General features: G+C 43.1%; 2 protein-coding genes across 5 annotated transcripts; one reads left to right on the top strand and one right to left on the bottom strand.

The window, feature by feature from the left end:
- The first annotated feature begins 125 nt into the window (after nt 1–125).
- Nucleotides 126–5,142, top strand: cdc6 (cell division cycle 6 homolog). Its single transcript, XM_080881164.1, has 12 exons — nt 126–282; nt 1,217–1,594; nt 1,795–2,058; nt 2,160–2,359; nt 2,604–2,752; nt 3,280–3,386; nt 3,516–3,655; nt 3,743–3,843; nt 4,027–4,094; nt 4,191–4,369; nt 4,535–4,675; nt 4,810–5,142. Exons 2-12 carry the CDS (start codon nt 1,228–1,230, stop codon nt 4,900–4,902), a joined length of 1,809 nt encoding a protein of 602 aa, XP_080737290.1. The 5' UTR covers nt 126–282; nt 1,217–1,227; the 3' UTR covers nt 4,903–5,142.
- Nucleotides 5,143–5,616: 474 nt separating this feature from the next.
- On the bottom strand, nt 5,617–15,816 carry ccsapa (centriole, cilia and spindle-associated protein a). 4 transcript variants are annotated; one of them, XM_080881171.1, is made up of 5 exons: nt 15,711–15,816; nt 13,321–13,408; nt 11,580–11,974; nt 9,760–10,112; nt 5,617–9,368 (listed from the first exon to the last, which is right to left on the bottom strand). In XM_080881171.1, exons 3-5 carry the CDS (start codon nt 11,944–11,946, stop codon nt 9,189–9,191), a joined length of 900 nt encoding a protein of 299 aa, XP_080737297.1. In that variant the 5' UTR covers nt 11,947–11,974; nt 13,321–13,408; nt 15,711–15,816; the 3' UTR covers nt 5,617–9,188. The 4 variants fall into 4 exon arrangements, with proteins under 4 accessions (XP_080737297.1, XP_080737300.1, XP_080737298.1 ...); XM_080881174.1 differs by having other exon boundaries at nt 9,760–10,109; XM_080881172.1 differs by having other exon boundaries at nt 13,321–13,385; nt 15,711–15,797.
- Between the last annotated feature and the right edge of the window lie 963 nt (nt 15,817–16,779).

Below are 16,779 nucleotides of genomic sequence, written 5' to 3'. Positions count from 1 at the left end.
TTGGACACGTATAAGTTCCCGGGAACTTTGCGCCAAAAAAGTACTCTGTGTTCAAACTCCCGCCACCGACTGGGGCACGTAACATTGACGTAACATCCTCCGTAACGCTTTAGCCAATGAGCTTCACTCAGCTAAGCCAATCAGAGGGCAGCGGCGGGAAAGACAGCTGATCTAGAAAGAGTTGCGGGAGATTCGGCGCAACTTTGGTTTCGGGCGGCCAGAGAGAAAAGAAAACACGTTTTGCGTTGTACCGAGAGGACTTCTATCAACTTAATTTAAGAGGTACGTTTGTTACCAACACGCTCATTTAACTCGTAAAAGAAAAATACATTTGATACTGGACGGGCGGAAGAGAGCTGACTTACTGTAGTCTACTCTTCAGCGTAGGTTTGCCACTACTCTTAAAAATATCTGTTAACTTTACACGCTTGCTTGTATTTGCAAACAAATGCATTCGGAGTCAATTTTAGTCTTCCAGATATATTTTAGATTAAAAACCTGTCCGGTCAAAGTGGAAACTCGGCTATTTAAAGGCCGAGGCCTTTGTTTGGCGCCATTAGTGGAGCACACTGTATTATTTCCTGTTTATAGGTAACTGTTAGCTCAGGAATCACGCGATATAACAAATGTAATTTGCGCTGTTAGTGTAGTACTAGGCGCAGTGCTACGATTTTATTTGCGATTTTGAATTTTAACATGAAGTTACGCGATTAATGGCTCGTGTTTGAGTAGCATGTTGGAGCAACTGAGCTAAACGACTTTGATAGGACAGCAAATCGTGGAGGGATGCGAAAAGATTTGTACAACCAATGAACGCAAGGTTTATTTGGGGACACGATTGTTTCTGAAATGCCTTTGCCCGTTTTTCAAGACCCACAGCAGACATTTCCACTCAAAAACTACAGTCGTGAAATTTGGGCTTAGTAATAATTTGCCTGTGAATCAGTCGAAAGTCTTCTTGTTTTTTGGTGGTCCTTACACAAAAGTGCATGTTTATGTATTTCCAAATAGGAACACGCACTTCATCGTAAATCCCATCAGTGTTTAATCTTCACATATATTTCTGATCATATTATTCTGGCTACGGCTCTGTTCATACATATATAAATATATAAAAAAGCCAAACAAAACATTGGTTCTTATTATTTTTTAACAATTAAATGATGTCTGAATCATGTGTCATATTTAGGTGCTTAAACATGTTGTCTTCGTTTAGGTTAATCCAAAATGCCCAGCACACGCTCCCAGGGACGAGCTCAGCCCACACTTCAGTTCCCTCGACGTAAATCCTCCAGAGTTTCCTCCCGCTCCAAGAAGCCGGAGCCCCAGAAGTCCCCAGCTGTGTCACCAATCAAGCCTGAACCTCAGGCCCCGGGGCTGACGCGGATCGGACCCCTCTCCCCGAGACGTCCCATTAACTTGTCCACCCCACTGTCCCCCAGACGCTACACAGACCAGCCCACTCCTCTCTCCCCAACGCGGCCAGTCGCCCTCTCGTCCCCTCTTTCACCCAGACGCACATCAGCCCAGCCGCCAGCACCTTCCTCCCCTCGTCTCCAAAGCCGGATCCCCCTCAGCCCTCGAAAGCGCACAGGTATTGAACGGTGAATTCAAAAGCTTCAGTTGTTCCACTACTTCATGCAGCTCTGTGTACTAATAACCTTCAGTGCCTCTAGACTAAAAAAAATGTGAATTGAATTTAAATGGCGAATCTTCAGGATTAAAATTTCAGATCCTAAAAAGCCAGCCTCGAGTCATAACAAATAACAGCACTTCTCATTTTTCTCCATCAAGGTGATGACAATGTCTGCAACCTTGGCACCTCCCTGCAGTGCTCACCTACAAAACAGAGGAAGCTGAGCCTGGCCTCACCACGAAAACTCGGCTTTGATGAGAACTCACCGGTGCAGGCTCGTCGTCAGCTGATCCCATCCTCGGGGCAACAGACGCCCCCTTCCACCGCCAAATCATCTCCGAAACGAGAAGAAACGCCTACAGGGAGCCCCATCCATAAAAATCTGAACAAGAAGCCACCCGTTGCTCGACTGTTTGGAGAAAGTAAGAACTCTAGTTTTTTTTTCTTCTTCTTTTTTTGTTCCCCACTTATATTATATTACATTATATTATATTACACTACATTATCACCATTTCTTCTCCAGAGATGAGGCTTCAGAGTGTGAAGCAGGCACTCCACACTGCCATCCCCGAGCGCCTTATGTCCAGAGAGGCCGAGCGGGCGTCCATCCGGTCCTTCCTGGAGGACAAAGTGCTTCAGCATGTTCCCGGCAGCCTCTACATCTCTGGAGCCCCGGGAACAGGCAAGACAGCCTGCCTCAACTGTGTGCTGCAGGAGATGAAGGTGAGCGTGAAGGAGTCTGTAGTCTGTCATGTTTAGTGCTTTAGGACACCTGCTGGCGACTTTCAGTTACTGCAGTAAGATTCGAGTTTGAGCAGCACCCCACAGGCTTCATTTCCAGAGTTTGAGGGTCTTAAAGTGCAAGTTTAAAGTCTGAGTGCAGGCTAATAACCTGTCCCCTGATTGTCTATGTAACAGCCAGGGTTGAAGTTTTGTCAGTAACTGGTTGCGTTTTGTGTGCCTTCAGGCTGAGCTGTCGTCAGTACAGACGGTGATGGTGAACTGCATGAGTCTGAGGAGCTCCCATGCAGTCTTCCCACTGCTGGCTGACAAACTGAAGGCATCTGGTGGCCAGAACGGACTGCAGAGGTTCCTGACAGCCCCGGGGCCCACTGTGTGAGTCAACAAATCCTCAATCCTTTGGGGCGATCATGGCTCAGAGTTGGCAGCTTGTCTTGTAACTGGAAGGTTGCCGGTTCGAGCCCCGGCTCGGACAGTCTCGGTCGTTGTGTCCTTGGGCAAGACACTTCACCTGCCACCTACTGGTGACGGCCAGAGGGGCCGATATGGCAGCCTCGCCTCTGTCAGTCTGCGCCAGGGCAGCTGTGGCTACAACTGTAGCTGCTTCCACCAGTGTGTGACTGTATAGTGGAATTGTAAAGCGCTTTGAGGGCCCTGAAAAGCGCTATATAGATGAAATCAATTATCATTATCTTATCACACATTTACTTGAAAAAGGAAGTATATGATAGATGACTAAAGGGTGTGGCTTTTTAGAACTTTCGAGCAAACTATCCACTAAAGGTATTCTTTTAAAAAAGTTGCTGGTTGAAAGTCCTTTTTGGGATGTTTTGAAAGTATAGCTGTGATTACTGCCTGCTGAGATACTGATTGGGTCTGTTTGTTTGTTTTTCCCCTTTAAGGCTTCTTGTTCTGGATGAGATGGATCAGCTGGACAGCAAAGCCCAGGATGTCCTCTACACAATCTTTGAATGGCCGTACCTGCCAAAGTCTCGCCTCTGTCTCATCGGTAAGTACTCGACTCAACAAATATCCCAAATTCACCAGATCTCACATCTTTGTGTCCTGTAGACAGAAAGCAGAGTGTTCTGACAAAAATCCTACCTGTTCTACATGCTGACCACTGATGTCTTTGCAGGTATTGCAAACGCTCTGGATCTGACTGACCGTATCCTGCCCAGACTGCAGGCTCGTCCCCAGTGTCGCCCTCTGCTGCTGCACTTCCCTCCCTACAGCCGGGAGGAGCTCACGGCCATTGTACAGGACAGGCTTGTACAGGTAAATGTGGTCTGTGTGACTCAGAGCTTAAGCTGGAACCTTACAGATCACTTTTATTTAATCAGCGCCGCGTCTTCTTCTCCTCAGGCCTCGGCTGAAGGGCTCCTCGACGCTTCTGCAGTTCAGTTCTGTGCCAGGAAAGTTTCAGCTGTGTCGGGAGACGCCAGGAAAGCTTTGGACATCTGCAGGTGAATGCTTGGACTTGTTTTTTCTTTAACCTTTTAGGGAATCATGTCTCTGTGTTTGCATTTAGATTCTGCACTCGTTTAGGCATTTTAGTTGTTTCTGCTCTCGGGAGACCTCGTGCAGATTCTTTGAGTTGATGTTTCTGTGAAATGTCATTCAAACGATTTTCTGGTTGCTGATTTCAGGAGAGCAGTTGAGATTGTGGAGTCTGATGAGAGGAAAAAAGCAAGTGATCCAAAGGGTGAAAGTAAAGGTGAGTTGTGAAATGTTTTCTTGAGTTAAAACTGATGATGGTGGAAGTCACACGGCAGCTGATTGGTGGAAACTTCCTGTACTGTGTGTTCTGCAGCGTCCCGGGTCAGCCTGCCGCAGGTTGCGAGAGTGCTGTCGGAGGTCTACGGCGACCGCATGGCGTCTCAGAGCAGCGGTTCAGAGGGAGAGAGTTTCCCCCTGCAGCAGAAGCTGCTGGTGTGCTGCCTGCTGCTGCTCATCCGCTATGGGAAGAGCAAAGAGATCGGCTTGGGAAAGGTGAGGTGCTGATATTAGTTTGCTAAAGGATTTTAGCGGCGTGTTGTCGTGGCAAATCAGGAAACTTGTTGCATTAATGCGTAATTATTCCGTCTCTGCCAGAGAAAATACAAATCTGTTTCTAGACTGGTGGTGTTTCCTGACCCGTGGGCGTTTGTGTTTCAGCTCCATGAGGTTTACAGCCGCCTGTGCGCTCAGAGGCAGGTGTCTGGAGTGGGTCAGGGCGAGTGTTTGTCGCTCTGCAGTCTGCTGGAGAGTCGAGGGATCGTTGCCCTGAAGAAGGCCAAAGAGGCTCGTCTCACTAAGGTACCCGACGCTTCACGAGGAAATGCTCTGCAGTGCAGTGTTCGACCTCTGTTGCTTAAAAATGAAACTCGAGGGGTTATCAGGGAACAAGACACCGAGTGGAACGTGGCTGATTAAAGCGTCTGTTTCTGCAGGTGTTCCTGAAGATCGAGGAGAAAGATGTCGAAAACGCTCTGAAGGATCGAACGCTGCTGGGCAGCATCCTCGCTGCAGGACTCCCCTCGTGATCTTGTGATCGTTCCTCTTTTAAAGACTCATTTTTAAGGTTGCACAATGAGCCAATGTTCTGTGGGGGTTTTTTGTTTTGTTTTTTCTTCAAAGACATTTTTTGGTTCTCATTTTTGCTGGGAATTTGTAGTTTTAATGACGCTCAGTTGAGTTCAGAATGTTGAGCTTACATCAAATGAATCGTTTCAGTTTTGAAACCTCTTTAAGCTTTGAATAAAAGTGAAGCTGTTTTAGCTGCTGTTGCTTGTGTCACCGGTGCATTGAAATGCTCGCACTATATTTGAGCTGGTAACTGAGGACAAATGTTCATTCACTGAAATCAGCTGAGTCTGTAGATGTTGTTCCAAAGGCACTTTGAAAGGTTTTAGGTAAAGTTACTCAGCTCGGGTGTAAGAAGTTAAATAATGTGATGTGTAGAATCTGCAGAACAAGATTTTATTGATTTCATACTTCCATTTATATCGTGGAATATTGCATATACTTCCAGCGTAAACATGAAGAACGGGATTCTGATTCTGTCTGCACAGATTTCCTTAACGATGCTGTTAGTTTTCACTGAGACTTTACATCTTTGTCCACCAATCAGCAGAATAAAGCTCAAAGCTGTGGAGCCCCTGAATACACCGATGCTTAAAAGATATCTGTGTAATTTTACTCAGCGAATATTAAGTTGTAAAACAAGTGAAATCAAAGATAAGCAGCGTTTTCAGCCGTGCGACCTGGAGAAATGCAGGTGAAATTACAAGACATGGTTAACAAAGCACGAAGGCTCAAAGATCAACTCTTCAAATCAGGTTTTGTTCAAATAATTTATTCACAGCAATGCATTAAAGTGAATGAAAATATAGCCTGTGCATGTTTTTAAGTACAAATACAGTGGGCGAAATATGTCGACAGCATTAAATACTCCGACATGTGATGCACATTCCTTCTCATCTGTTGCTGGTAAACCAGACAAAGCAACATTTTCTCCACCCACGTCCACTCTGTTCGACAGCTTATCTTAAGTGTTACATATTTAGTTTTTTCCACTTTCAAATCATTTCTAGTGATTGTCTCGACATTCATACGTTTAAAATGCGTTATGAAGATAAATAACCAAAGCAGGACCTTTGCATCCACAGCAGCTCTACAGGTACGTTTACCCACTCTCACTCCGAGGTCTTTAACAGCTGTGTTTGCACTCACTCGGTTTCTGAGGGCCCTCAGTTACAACATCACGTTATGCCTCGGGTTATACTTGATAGCTGCTGTTGTCAGTGATGTTGACTGTTCACGCTGACCGACAGTGAGAACACATTCAGGTTGAAGCAACGCAGAAACAAACGCTCGTGCACTTTAGATACAACATGTTTTGAGCACATGGATGAAGCTTTACAACTTTCTGAACCCTGAGCACTCATACACTCACAGCTCTAACAGAGTTAGTCAATAGGCAAACATATTAATTGCGAAACCATACTCGCTACTCTTACACAACAAAACATTTAGTCACGACTGAGTCTTTTTTTTAACCATTAGTGCTTTTACTTCAGTAAAGCGTGTGGACATCTCCGTCGCCACCTACAGCACAAACACTGGTTTTTAAAGTTCCTGTGGTGTCAGGACAAACACGAAGGGCTGTGAACATTCAGAGTGAAGAGGTTCGGTTGGTGTGAAAACGACAAACATTCTTTGAGTGCAAAGCTGTAAACTTGGTACATAAGGACGATTAGCCCTCAGTTTGAGTCACGAGACGCAGCCATGACCTCACAGTGTGTTTACAATCTTGAGTTAAAATCAACAAATAACAGACGCCACAAACTCAGAACGCTTTAACACGTGTGCTTTTCTTCACGCTGATGGAAACATGTAGGTCTGTTTCAGGCCTGGTGGACCAGGACGCCGCAGAAACTTTAAACTGGAATTCTGATACGTTCTGGCTGTCTTTAAAAAAATAAGAGAGACAGCAGTACGGCGATGATGGCTGCTCCTCATTTCACGTAAAAGTTTTAGAAGCATCTAGTTTTGCGTAATTACCCTAAAAGCTTTTTTCCTGTGGAGTATTCACTACACTCACTACACTCAGGTTATTTCTGATTAAAAATCAATTTAAAAAAAAGAAGCTGCCCCAGGTGAAAACACACCAACTACACTCTGCAATAAATATACTGTATGCTTAACAGTTACCTGATCTAAATAATTACAATGATTACAATTTAATAAACTAACCTTTTCTGTAAAAATACCTTCGATTTGAGCTTTATTTGACATATCATGTGTTTCTAACTTCTTTTAATCTAAGCTCGAGTCCTCATATCCAAAATACACAGATATCAAAAGTTCCAGTTTGGGCCTTTCTCCGATCAAACTCTGAGGTGTAAACACACAGCTGGCTTCATGAGAGAGAGCTGAAAACAGAATGTGTGTTTAACATGAGCTCTAAATGAAAGAAGAGCAGAAACTAAATACATTCAAAAGAGACGTGGGTGTGTTTTTTTGTAGATACATGTATAGAAAATCTAAGAACGAGTCATTTTATTGTTCATTCTCATACAAAAAACAACACCAGAGAAACACAGTTCAGCCAATTTCATCTGAAAGTGTTCAGAAAGAGAAATCTGAACTGTTCCTGCAGAGCCGATCGTTACTGTCGTAGGGAAAACAACAACAAAAGGTGATGGTTAACAACTTTTGCATGAATGGTCTTTAGTCTGAAATCTAAGGACAGTATTTTTCTTTCTCTCTCGACAGCAGCGATTCGCTCTGACAGGATGCTGCAGCAAAACAACACTGTTCCTGTTGTCTCGTTAGTTCGTCATAAATAATCCCGTGTAATGTGGCATCAAGTGAAGACGTGGGAAAGGCTATAGCATACCATCACAAGTCATAATAAATGTTCTGTACACCTATTGCATAGATGAAATTAACTACAAAGAGCATCGGTGGACCTGCCCTGGCAAACTTTTGGGAGGTTTTCTGCACTTTGAACAAGGCTGCCGGCCTGAAACTAGCTCTCAACCCCTACTTGCTCTCTGTGGTAAAGCGGGAGAGGATGATAAGTATATTCCCAGAGCAAAGCGCAGGGTGCTGTCCTTTGGTTCCCTCTTGGATAGGCGTGCTATTTTGATGTGTGCTGATCTCATGTCGTGTCTCAGTCTGGAAAAGATCCACTGCTCCACCCAGAACCAAAAGGGCACATTTGATAAAATTTGGGGTCTCTTTCTGGAAAACTTCTCTAAACTTCAACTTAAGGATGTTCCAGCTGACTAACGGATTTGCTTCTCCAGAGTGGTCGGATGTCTTAACGGGAACGTGAAGCTCATAATCCCTCCCGGGTTGTGGCTTTTGTTATTTTGTTATTTTTTATTTTTCTGTTTCTGGTTTTTTTTTTTGCTTGTTTGGTAAATAATAAGAGAGGAAAACAATGTTCCAACATGTCTGTTTTGTATTCATTGTAAACAGTTTGTGTTTTCCGCCTTCTTTGTTTTCTTTGTAAACTATATCCACAAATACTCAATAAAAATATCTTGAATTAAAAAAAGAGCGTTGGAGCATTTTAGCGCTTAAAGCTGCAGCTTCTGACCACTTGGGGGCGCCATAAACAGCTGCGAGCTGTGTCCGTCCTCTGCTACAGCTGCTTTTAAGAGCTTTTTGTCTCCATCAGGAAGCCAAAGCAGCAAGGTCGTGAATGCAGATAAACGCTGATGTAAGGGCACATCTTACATCAAACATCTTCCAAAGGACGCTGCAGTCTAGCTGATAACTCCGCTGCTCAGTGATCAGACACACTCGTGTAACACTGTCCCTTTCTCATATGAGCAGTGACACCCTCCTGGCTCAAGCGCTAATTCACCCAGTAACTGAGAGAAGTTATCTAAGATCCCAGAGAGAAGCGAATTAAATGAATTTTAAGTTAATTCGATTTGTTTCGTGTCATTTCGTTACTGAAATCCCAAAGATATACGTAAAATAGTCCCAAATCTGTTAAAAGAATCTAATCTCTGATCTTTATTATAAAAAAGGTACTTTTTGTAACGACCCATGTACAGAAAGGTAAAATTGTAAACTTGATGTTCATAAACTATTTAGAACTTTATCAACTGGATCGAAAACAGTAGCTCGTCCCACTTCTTCACTTTATTTCTTATTTCTTTGTCAACTAAGGAGACAACGCAGCGAGCGGTGTTGTCTTGTGGCAACACGGTTCTCTGTCTGGATTGTTAATTAAAATGAGAAATGATTTCCTCCTGATATTTGCACGTAAGGAAACTTGGTATTTAGGGATTCTAGGTGGATCCCATCTCTACCTAAGCCGGGCGGAGAAACAGCGCATGTACTCTGTCATCCAGCGGTCGTCCACCACCATCAGCTGCGAGCGTCTTATCTTCTCCAGGTCAGCCGATCGAGCCCGCCGGCGGTCCAGCCTGGAGCTCCGCTTGTCAGACTCCCTGCGGGTCTGAACGCAGGCATCAGTAGTGTGACTCTGTGAGGAGAAACCAGAGAGAGGAGTCATTTCCCAAAGCTACACCGGTGTTTTATTATTCATGTTTGCTGCGTGTTCGGTGACACGTTTCACTTCTCTGCTGTCCTGTGAATGAGGTCGAGCTGCAGGACCCCTGCACTACCAAGGACGGGCCGAGAAAGAAAAAGGCTGGTAATGTGCTACGTGTTTTTTTCTAGTTAGCAAGTCTGTCTCTTGAGATATAATGGTGTTTAAAATCTGAACGTATAACTTAAAAACAGTCAAATTATTGATTGTAATTCTGAAAAGTTGCTAGTGGTCATAAGAGTAAAGTATATTTGTTGTTGCCATGAGCCCTGAGCTTTAAAGGCTCTAAAAGTGCTGCAGTATCCCAACTGAGATCAGCGCTCACATCATTGGTTGTCCTCTTGACCTCCATTTGTCTCTCGCTCCAGTCCAGCCGGCTGGACGGTCTCTGGTTCTCCTTCTCCTTGGTGCTGATCACCGGCGTGCTCTTTGCTCTCGGCGGTTTACGGATCACGGCTGGTTTGTCATCCTGGGAACTGTCTCGGTGCGGCTGCTCAGAGCGTGGCGTGTGGCGGCGGCGTTGCCGTCGGGATACTGGCTTTACTGGCTCCGCATCAGAAGACGCCGAGTCGGCTGGCCCGTTGTCTGTCGGTGTGTCGTCTGAGGGTGCGCTGTTTGTTGGAGCCACCGCCACAGAACTGCCACCGGCCTCATTCACACCATTTTCTACAACTGCTGCTTCACAAGAACACAGGAAACAGTGAAATCGTTTAAATATCCACTGAGCTCTGCTGACTGAACAAACAGATTAACTAACTAAACCAATACACCAATCAACCACTCGATGGAGCTGGATGGCTCCACAGTGACCCTGCAGAGCGCTGCTGTGACTCAATCTATATGAAATTATTTGTGACTGTGAAATTCAGAGATAAGCAGGCTTCCTGGCACTCTCCTGTCTGAAATGCAGACATCACAAATGTCAAAGGCACACAATGGATCCTTTATCTTTAAGCTCAGTGTCTCAGCAACAACAGTCCCATCTGACTGCTGAACTTTCAGTCCAAACGTTTATAGCACTGCTGTCTCCTGAGGTAAACCAGCCTCTGTGCCTCGTACTGTCAGAGTGACGCTTACAAAGGGTTCACAAAAAACACCATCTGTTAGATCTTTACAAACTGTTTCTGAAGACTAAAAAAGAAAAGGTGAAATTGAAGCACAAATGCAAACATGGTCACTTTCTTCTCCTACAGTTAGTTTTGTGCATTTCAGGACAAAATACACTGTATTTGAGTTAATGTAGTATCATCATCATCATCAACTGTCAGAAGAGTAAAACAAGGTTAGCTCTGTGAGGCTGCACTGAGCAGGGCTTTGACCCACATGTCAACATCCTTGCAACAACGAAGCTAAGCAGCTCATGTTTAGCAGGTCTAATGTGCACCATAAGCATCATGCTGCTTGCTGACAAGCTAACACAAAGAACAGCCGAGGATCAAACAATGTTGAGCCCTCGTGGTACAGCAGTACCTGAGAGGGACGTGGGTGATGCCACCTGATGGGTTTGGGTTTCTTATTTTGAGAAGAGACCATGTTTGTATGAGAGACTGGGAATGCTGTTATGTGTTAATGCTAGAAGGCTTGACTAGGAAACTGAGCCTAACTTGTACAGTTATGATGCAGAGACAAGACATGTAACTGAAACTTCCATGGCAAGGTCAAATGGCCACGCCTACATTTCAGCCATTGTTCAAAAGAATTATCTATCTAAAAAAAGTTTCCCTACTGTGTAGTTGAAAAAAACTGATCAATGGACCATGGAGTAAAAAATCATTTGAGAGCTGTGAAGTTTTAACATTTTATCACAAGTATAGACACTAACTCACTTTTGGAGCCAGCCTCAAGTGGCCACTTCTGGAACTGCAGTTTTTGCCACATCATGATTGACATGGTTATTATCAGAGCTACTTCTAGTTTATTTGGTTAGTTAATTGAAAGAATATTAATCAGAAACTGCAGTTCTCTGGAAAATGTACCCTTGCTATGACACAAAGTCTCGGAAACCAAATTGATGTCTTGTCCAAAGCAGAAATTTTTACGATATGTTTAAAACATTTACCAGGGAGAGAAGCGGCGCCTAATCACATTTAAGAAACTTAATCAAGCATATGTTTAGAACTTCTGCTTGGTGACCCGTTCTCTTACCTGTGGTTTGTGCCGCATCTACAACCGCAGCGTCCCGGTCCCCCACGTCAGTCTCTCCATCCTCGCACGCTGGCTTTTGCACAGGACTGGTCTTTGACTCCAACAACCTCTGCTTGACCTCCAAGGATGTGGGCGGCAGCGGGAGAGACAGAGGAACCACTTTGTTCCTGGTCAGCCTTGGTGTTGACCAGCCGCTGGAGTCAGAGCCGCTGTCCCAGCCCTCCCAGAACCAGGGCTTGTGGGAGTGTTCTATCACCCGGCGAGTCAGACGGTACTTCACAGAGTCCTCATAGCATTTAGAAAACGTCTCCCATTTGGGGTCCCTGAACTTCTTCATATATTCTGTCCTCACTTTCTTGGTCACCATGGTTCTTGTTATTGCCTGGTGCCAATCACTGCAAGGAGACAAAATTCAGTTTGAAACAAATTTGCAATCTTTTCTTTGGTCGTCTTCTTCTTGTTGCTCCCATTAGAAGTCACCACTGAGAGTCTCTTCCTATCAGTAGCCTCCTCTGCTTTCACACTAATCCTCTGCATGTTCTTCGCTACATCTATGAATCTTTTCTTTGGTTTTCCTCTTTTCCTGCCTGGCAGCTTCATATTCAACATTTGTTGTTGTTGTTAATAAGCCTAAAAATCCACTAAACATTATGAAGAGGCAGTTAACTATGGCAACCACGAGTAAACAAACAGGGTATATTCTCTATCAGAGGAAGTAAAACACTTTCCCTTTACTTGTTTACTGATGCTGTGACGTGTAATCCTGACATTCATGCGATTTATATCATCATCTTGTCAACAACCTCTCACATTATACTGGACGAGAGCTGAAGCCCTACAAAATTTTGGTATTTACCTGATTTTTATTACATTTTGATATTGACTCGGCCTGAATATTATCCCTTACACTGTCAGCGAGTCAACGTCAGTGATACTGAGGTGAGCTGCGATTTTCTGTCAATAAGCACTGCTGTTAGCTCCTGTTCACCACTATTCACGGGCTGTTAGTGAAACTTTGTTTCAAGTGGACCTAACGTGGGCAGACTCACACTGAGCAAATAAACTCCTGCGACGTGAGAATGAAATCAAACTGCTGAAGGAGGAAGAGGAAGGGATGGAGAGAGATGACCAGGAGAGATTAGTGGTGGAGGAGGCAGATGAAGAAGATGAGAAAGAAAAATCAAAAAAGAGAACATGAATCCTGGTCACTCCTGAATAAATATGTCATAAAATTATTTAAAGCATAATAAATGATGATTTTTCACACTACAAAAAAAATAAAAATAAAAAGCAACTCTGCTGCAAAGCATTCTTTAACTTTTGCAGTGTTCATACTAATGTTAAAAGTCTGCTGTTTGTTGTTCTTCTACGTGGCTGCACTTTCAAAGAAACAGTTACTGACAAGAATTTAACCAATGAGCATCAAGAGCCATGCCCCAGTTTTCAGAAGCAGCTACACTGAGTTTTTTCTCTGCCCTCAAACAGACATCCTGTCGGGAAAGTTCCTTTCCTGGGGAACATACAGAAATATCTGGGCTGCTCTACAAAGTCCTGCTAGTTTCTAGGTGGTGTAATAGTAAATGGACCTTTATATAACATACCTCATTCACTTCATAGAAGCACTTCTATGCTGAAAGTGCTTTCTAACATTCACACAAATTCATACTCCGATGGATGTATCGGAGATTAACTTGGGGTTAGTATCTTCCCAAAGGATATTTGGAATGCCGACCGGACCAACCTGGCGATTAGTAGATGATCTGCTCCACCTCCTGAGCTACAGCCACCGCAGATGGTTAGTGGTGACTGAATGGTAAACAGAACAAAACCTGGGTGAAGATGAAGTGGAATGAGAAGTGCTGTTGAGAGTGGGAGGCTTTATCTTGATTGAGAGATCAAGTCCATGAAACTTTTAAGGCTCGATACAAAAAACATGATTGCAAAATAACTAGTTTTAAACCATCGACTGTATTTACCCCTCTTTAGACTCACCCGTGTTTGCTGCAGGTATGCTTCCATGTAAAATGTGATGGCAGGCTTTGTAATACCAGTCTCATACCAGACTGGTTAAATTATAAGTAAACAGTTCATCTGCGTATTGTAGTACGATCCACATTAAAACACTCACGTTTACATTGTTTAACACATTTTAACACATCTGTGCACTACAGAGCCAGGCACTGAACGAAGCATCAAAGCAAAACATTTATGCAAACTATTCGAATTACTCGATGAATCATTGCAGCCCTGCAGCTAACAACAGACTGTAAAGATGCAAAAACACTAACTTTATATCCCAAATGTGCATTATTTGCTTGGCTGTACTTTCTAAACAATATCAAATGTGTAGCAGAAGAGGCTGATTAGAGTAAAGGGAACCTCTGTTTACCAGGCAAGTAACCCTGAACACATTTTTATTTACAAGCATGTGGACAGTAGGAACACCAACAAGCATCCAAAAACATTGAGTTGAATTTTGCAGAAGGCAATTACAAAAAGTACCTTTAAGGATTATTCCACTGTTAATGGAATAATAATGTTTTAATCCACTTCACTAAAAGGTAAATTAAAAGCTGCATCCCAATTATCTATTTGCCATTTTTTTCTTTTACTTTCCACGTCAGCTCAGAGCTCTGGTGGATATTAACCCTGTGCTGCATCCAGCACAACACACAGTGTCGCATTTCACTGTGGTTCAGATTTCCATTGAGAGGGTTTGATCAGTCTGTTCTTCTGCTGCTACATTAACAAAGCTGTCACTGTGTTTTCTGAATACTGCCCCTTAGCAGAAGGACAGAGGGACGACTATAAACATTTGCTTTAATGACAAAGAGACTTAAATTTACAACAGCCATTATACATGGATATACAATGTGTGATACCATGTACGTAATACATTCAGAATTGAATTCAAGTAGCGATGCCAAACAGTCAGCACCAGATACTTGATGCTCAGTTCAACCCAGGTGGAATGAACCTCGGAGAGCCTCCTGTGGGACTGGTAATGACTCAGGACAGGCAGCAGTTTGGCTTGAATGCATTAACACATAAAATAATTGAGTCCAACAAAATGAACGTACAATAATAATATTGTCTTTCATGCATCAAAGCATTTTTTTTCCTGTCAAAAACTGCAAAACAGCCATGATACCATCATCCACCCATCCACGTCTGCAGCTGCTGTTAGCCACAGATCAGGGAAAACCATTGGAGGTTATTAGCACTAAATCTGACTGGACCTTTAATAATCATGAATGCAAACACTGACATTCTTCCTGGGACTTCTTTTTAATGCATCATATGCAAACAAAAGATTTATAACACAGGAAACGCTTTACCGCTTGATTTCATCTAAAGCTCTGGCCATATTCAGTAAAAATATATCGATAACGTAACATAACATAAAACCTATTAAATGTTTACATTTTCTGTTTGGTTTTTTTTCGAGATTCACCTGCAAAACCTGGTGACGTACCTCTGCCAGGTGTAGTCTACCTGTAAGCCCCGCCCACCTCCCGCCACATCAGATTACCCTGAGAGCAGGGAGGATTGAGGCTTACTACAGCTTTACAACTAGCTGTACTACAGCCATTACTCACTCACACCACACGACCAGTAACATCCAGTCTATTTCAGTCTACACGCCTACATGCACTTTCCTTTTCTTTCTATACATTAACACTTGTTGTTACTCAAAGTAAAAATAAGCCAATATTTGATTTTTTTAAGCCTGTATCCGATCTGAGGACAAAACCTGTTCAGTGTATATTATCCTGTCACTGTCTGATTACTGCATTTCTCCCGATGTGTTTTTCTGTAACTGAAACACACTGTCTTGTTATAAAGCCTTTCACTCTGTCAGTCACACCCCAGCTCGCAGCATTTTTAAAGATTTTAGTCTGTAAACACACAGCAGAGCAAAACGTTGCAGCTCCGACGTATTTTGAAGTTAATAAACGCAATGAAGTGTGTAAACCTGAGGTTTGAAATGCCAAACCGAGTGAAAGCAGGCTACAGCCATGTTCACAGCCGTTCGCCTCACCTGCCCGCTGCGGTCAGCTTCGTTTGTAAATGCTCAGGCTGACGACTAAAGTCTGATTGGGCATTAAAGTCAGGAATATATGTACTCACCAAGTCTGTGTACCAGGGGGACTCCGTTTGATTTAAACCCCGTCTCTCAGCAGGCGAGCATCGCTCTGCTTACTGGCACCAAACGCCCAGCTCAGTTAGAAAGCTAGCAGCAATAGCACATACAACTTCCGGCTTTGGTTTTCAAACAAGTGCTTTAAAACATCCCAGGGACGTGATTAATCAAGAGGATATTCAAGATAAAATCTTCTACTTTGCTCATGTTATAGCTTTCAGGCTGATTTCAGGCAAAAACCATTCAGTTTAGATGGTCGGAAGCTTTATTTTGAAATATATATCCTGGACATCCGGAGCTCGTCTATTATTTATCCCTGTCTGGATTAAAGTATAACAGTACTAGACTGATATGAAATGAAATGTGGTTTTACATTAAGACGCTTCCACCAGACCGCGCATGCGTGTTCTGTCTCCATCAGAGCAGTCAAGATATGAGGAGAAAACAATGACAACAACAAACCCCTAAATAAATTAAATAAAAGGTTATTTACAAATGGTCTCTTGTAGGGCCAGGACCACAGCCTAACCAGTGATGTTTGGGTTTTCGCTTTTACAAATAGGAACTTGGGAATGTAATTCTATTTTACCACCTTGTAGAAACTACAATATGTCACTCAGTATCCAAGACAATATTTATTCTCTTTGTTTTGGGGTGAGAAGAAAGTCAGCGTATTGTTTAGCCTGGTTAACTACTGGATTTATTTCAGCTCTTGAACTTGAACTCTGTGTTTGTCTCAAGGCTTTAAACACCTCATAAAGACTACTATCAGTGATGTTTCAGTGCTGTGTTTGGAGCTGGATGACTTAAATTTATTTAATTTTTTTTGGTATGCTGCCGCATACATGTATGTAAATTGTAGACTAGGTTAGGGTTGATACATGTGGTAATAAATTATTGTTTACAGATTTTATTCAAACAAAGTTTATGTGCAGTCTCTTGTGTGAGAGTCATAATGTTCAGAATATAATGGAAAAATCCAAAAGACCAGTAAAATAAAATGAACAAACATCCACAAATGTTCTGAATCAGAATGAGCAGACAACACAGTCACAC

Source organism: Rhamphochromis sp. 'chilingali', assembly GCF_963969265.1.
Source record: "Rhamphochromis sp. 'chilingali' genome assembly, chromosome: 4".
NCBI classification, from domain to species: Eukaryota; Metazoa; Chordata; class Actinopteri; order Cichliformes; family Cichlidae; genus Rhamphochromis; species Rhamphochromis sp. 'chilingali'.
This window is presented reverse-complemented; position numbering and strand designations above follow the sequence as displayed.

Bases quoted from the DNA above. Each gene is read 5' to 3' on its own strand.
- cdc6 (XM_080881164.1), top strand. From the start codon at position 1,228: ATGCCCAGCACACGCTCCCAGGGACGAGCTCAGCCCACACTTCAGTTC. The intron at 3,656-3,742 runs GTAAATGTGGTC...TCTTCTCCTCAG, and splicing joins TACAGGACAGGCTTGTACAG to GCCTCGGCTGAAGGGCTCCT. The intron at 4,676-4,809 runs GTACCCGACGCT...CTGTTTCTGCAG, and splicing joins AAGAGGCTCGTCTCACTAAG to GTGTTCCTGAAGATCGAGGA.
- ccsapa (XM_080881171.1), bottom strand. From the start codon at position 11,946: ATGGTGACCAAGAAAGTGAGGACAGAATATATGAAGAAGTTCAGGGAC. The intron at 10,113-11,579 runs GTAAGAGAACGG...GTTCTTGTGAAG, and splicing joins AGATGCGGCACAAACCACAG to CAGCAGTTGTAGAAAATGGT. The intron at 9,369-9,759 runs GTGAGCGCTGAT...TTCTCCTCACAG, and splicing joins TCAAGAGGACAACCAATGAT to AGTCACACTACTGATGCCTG.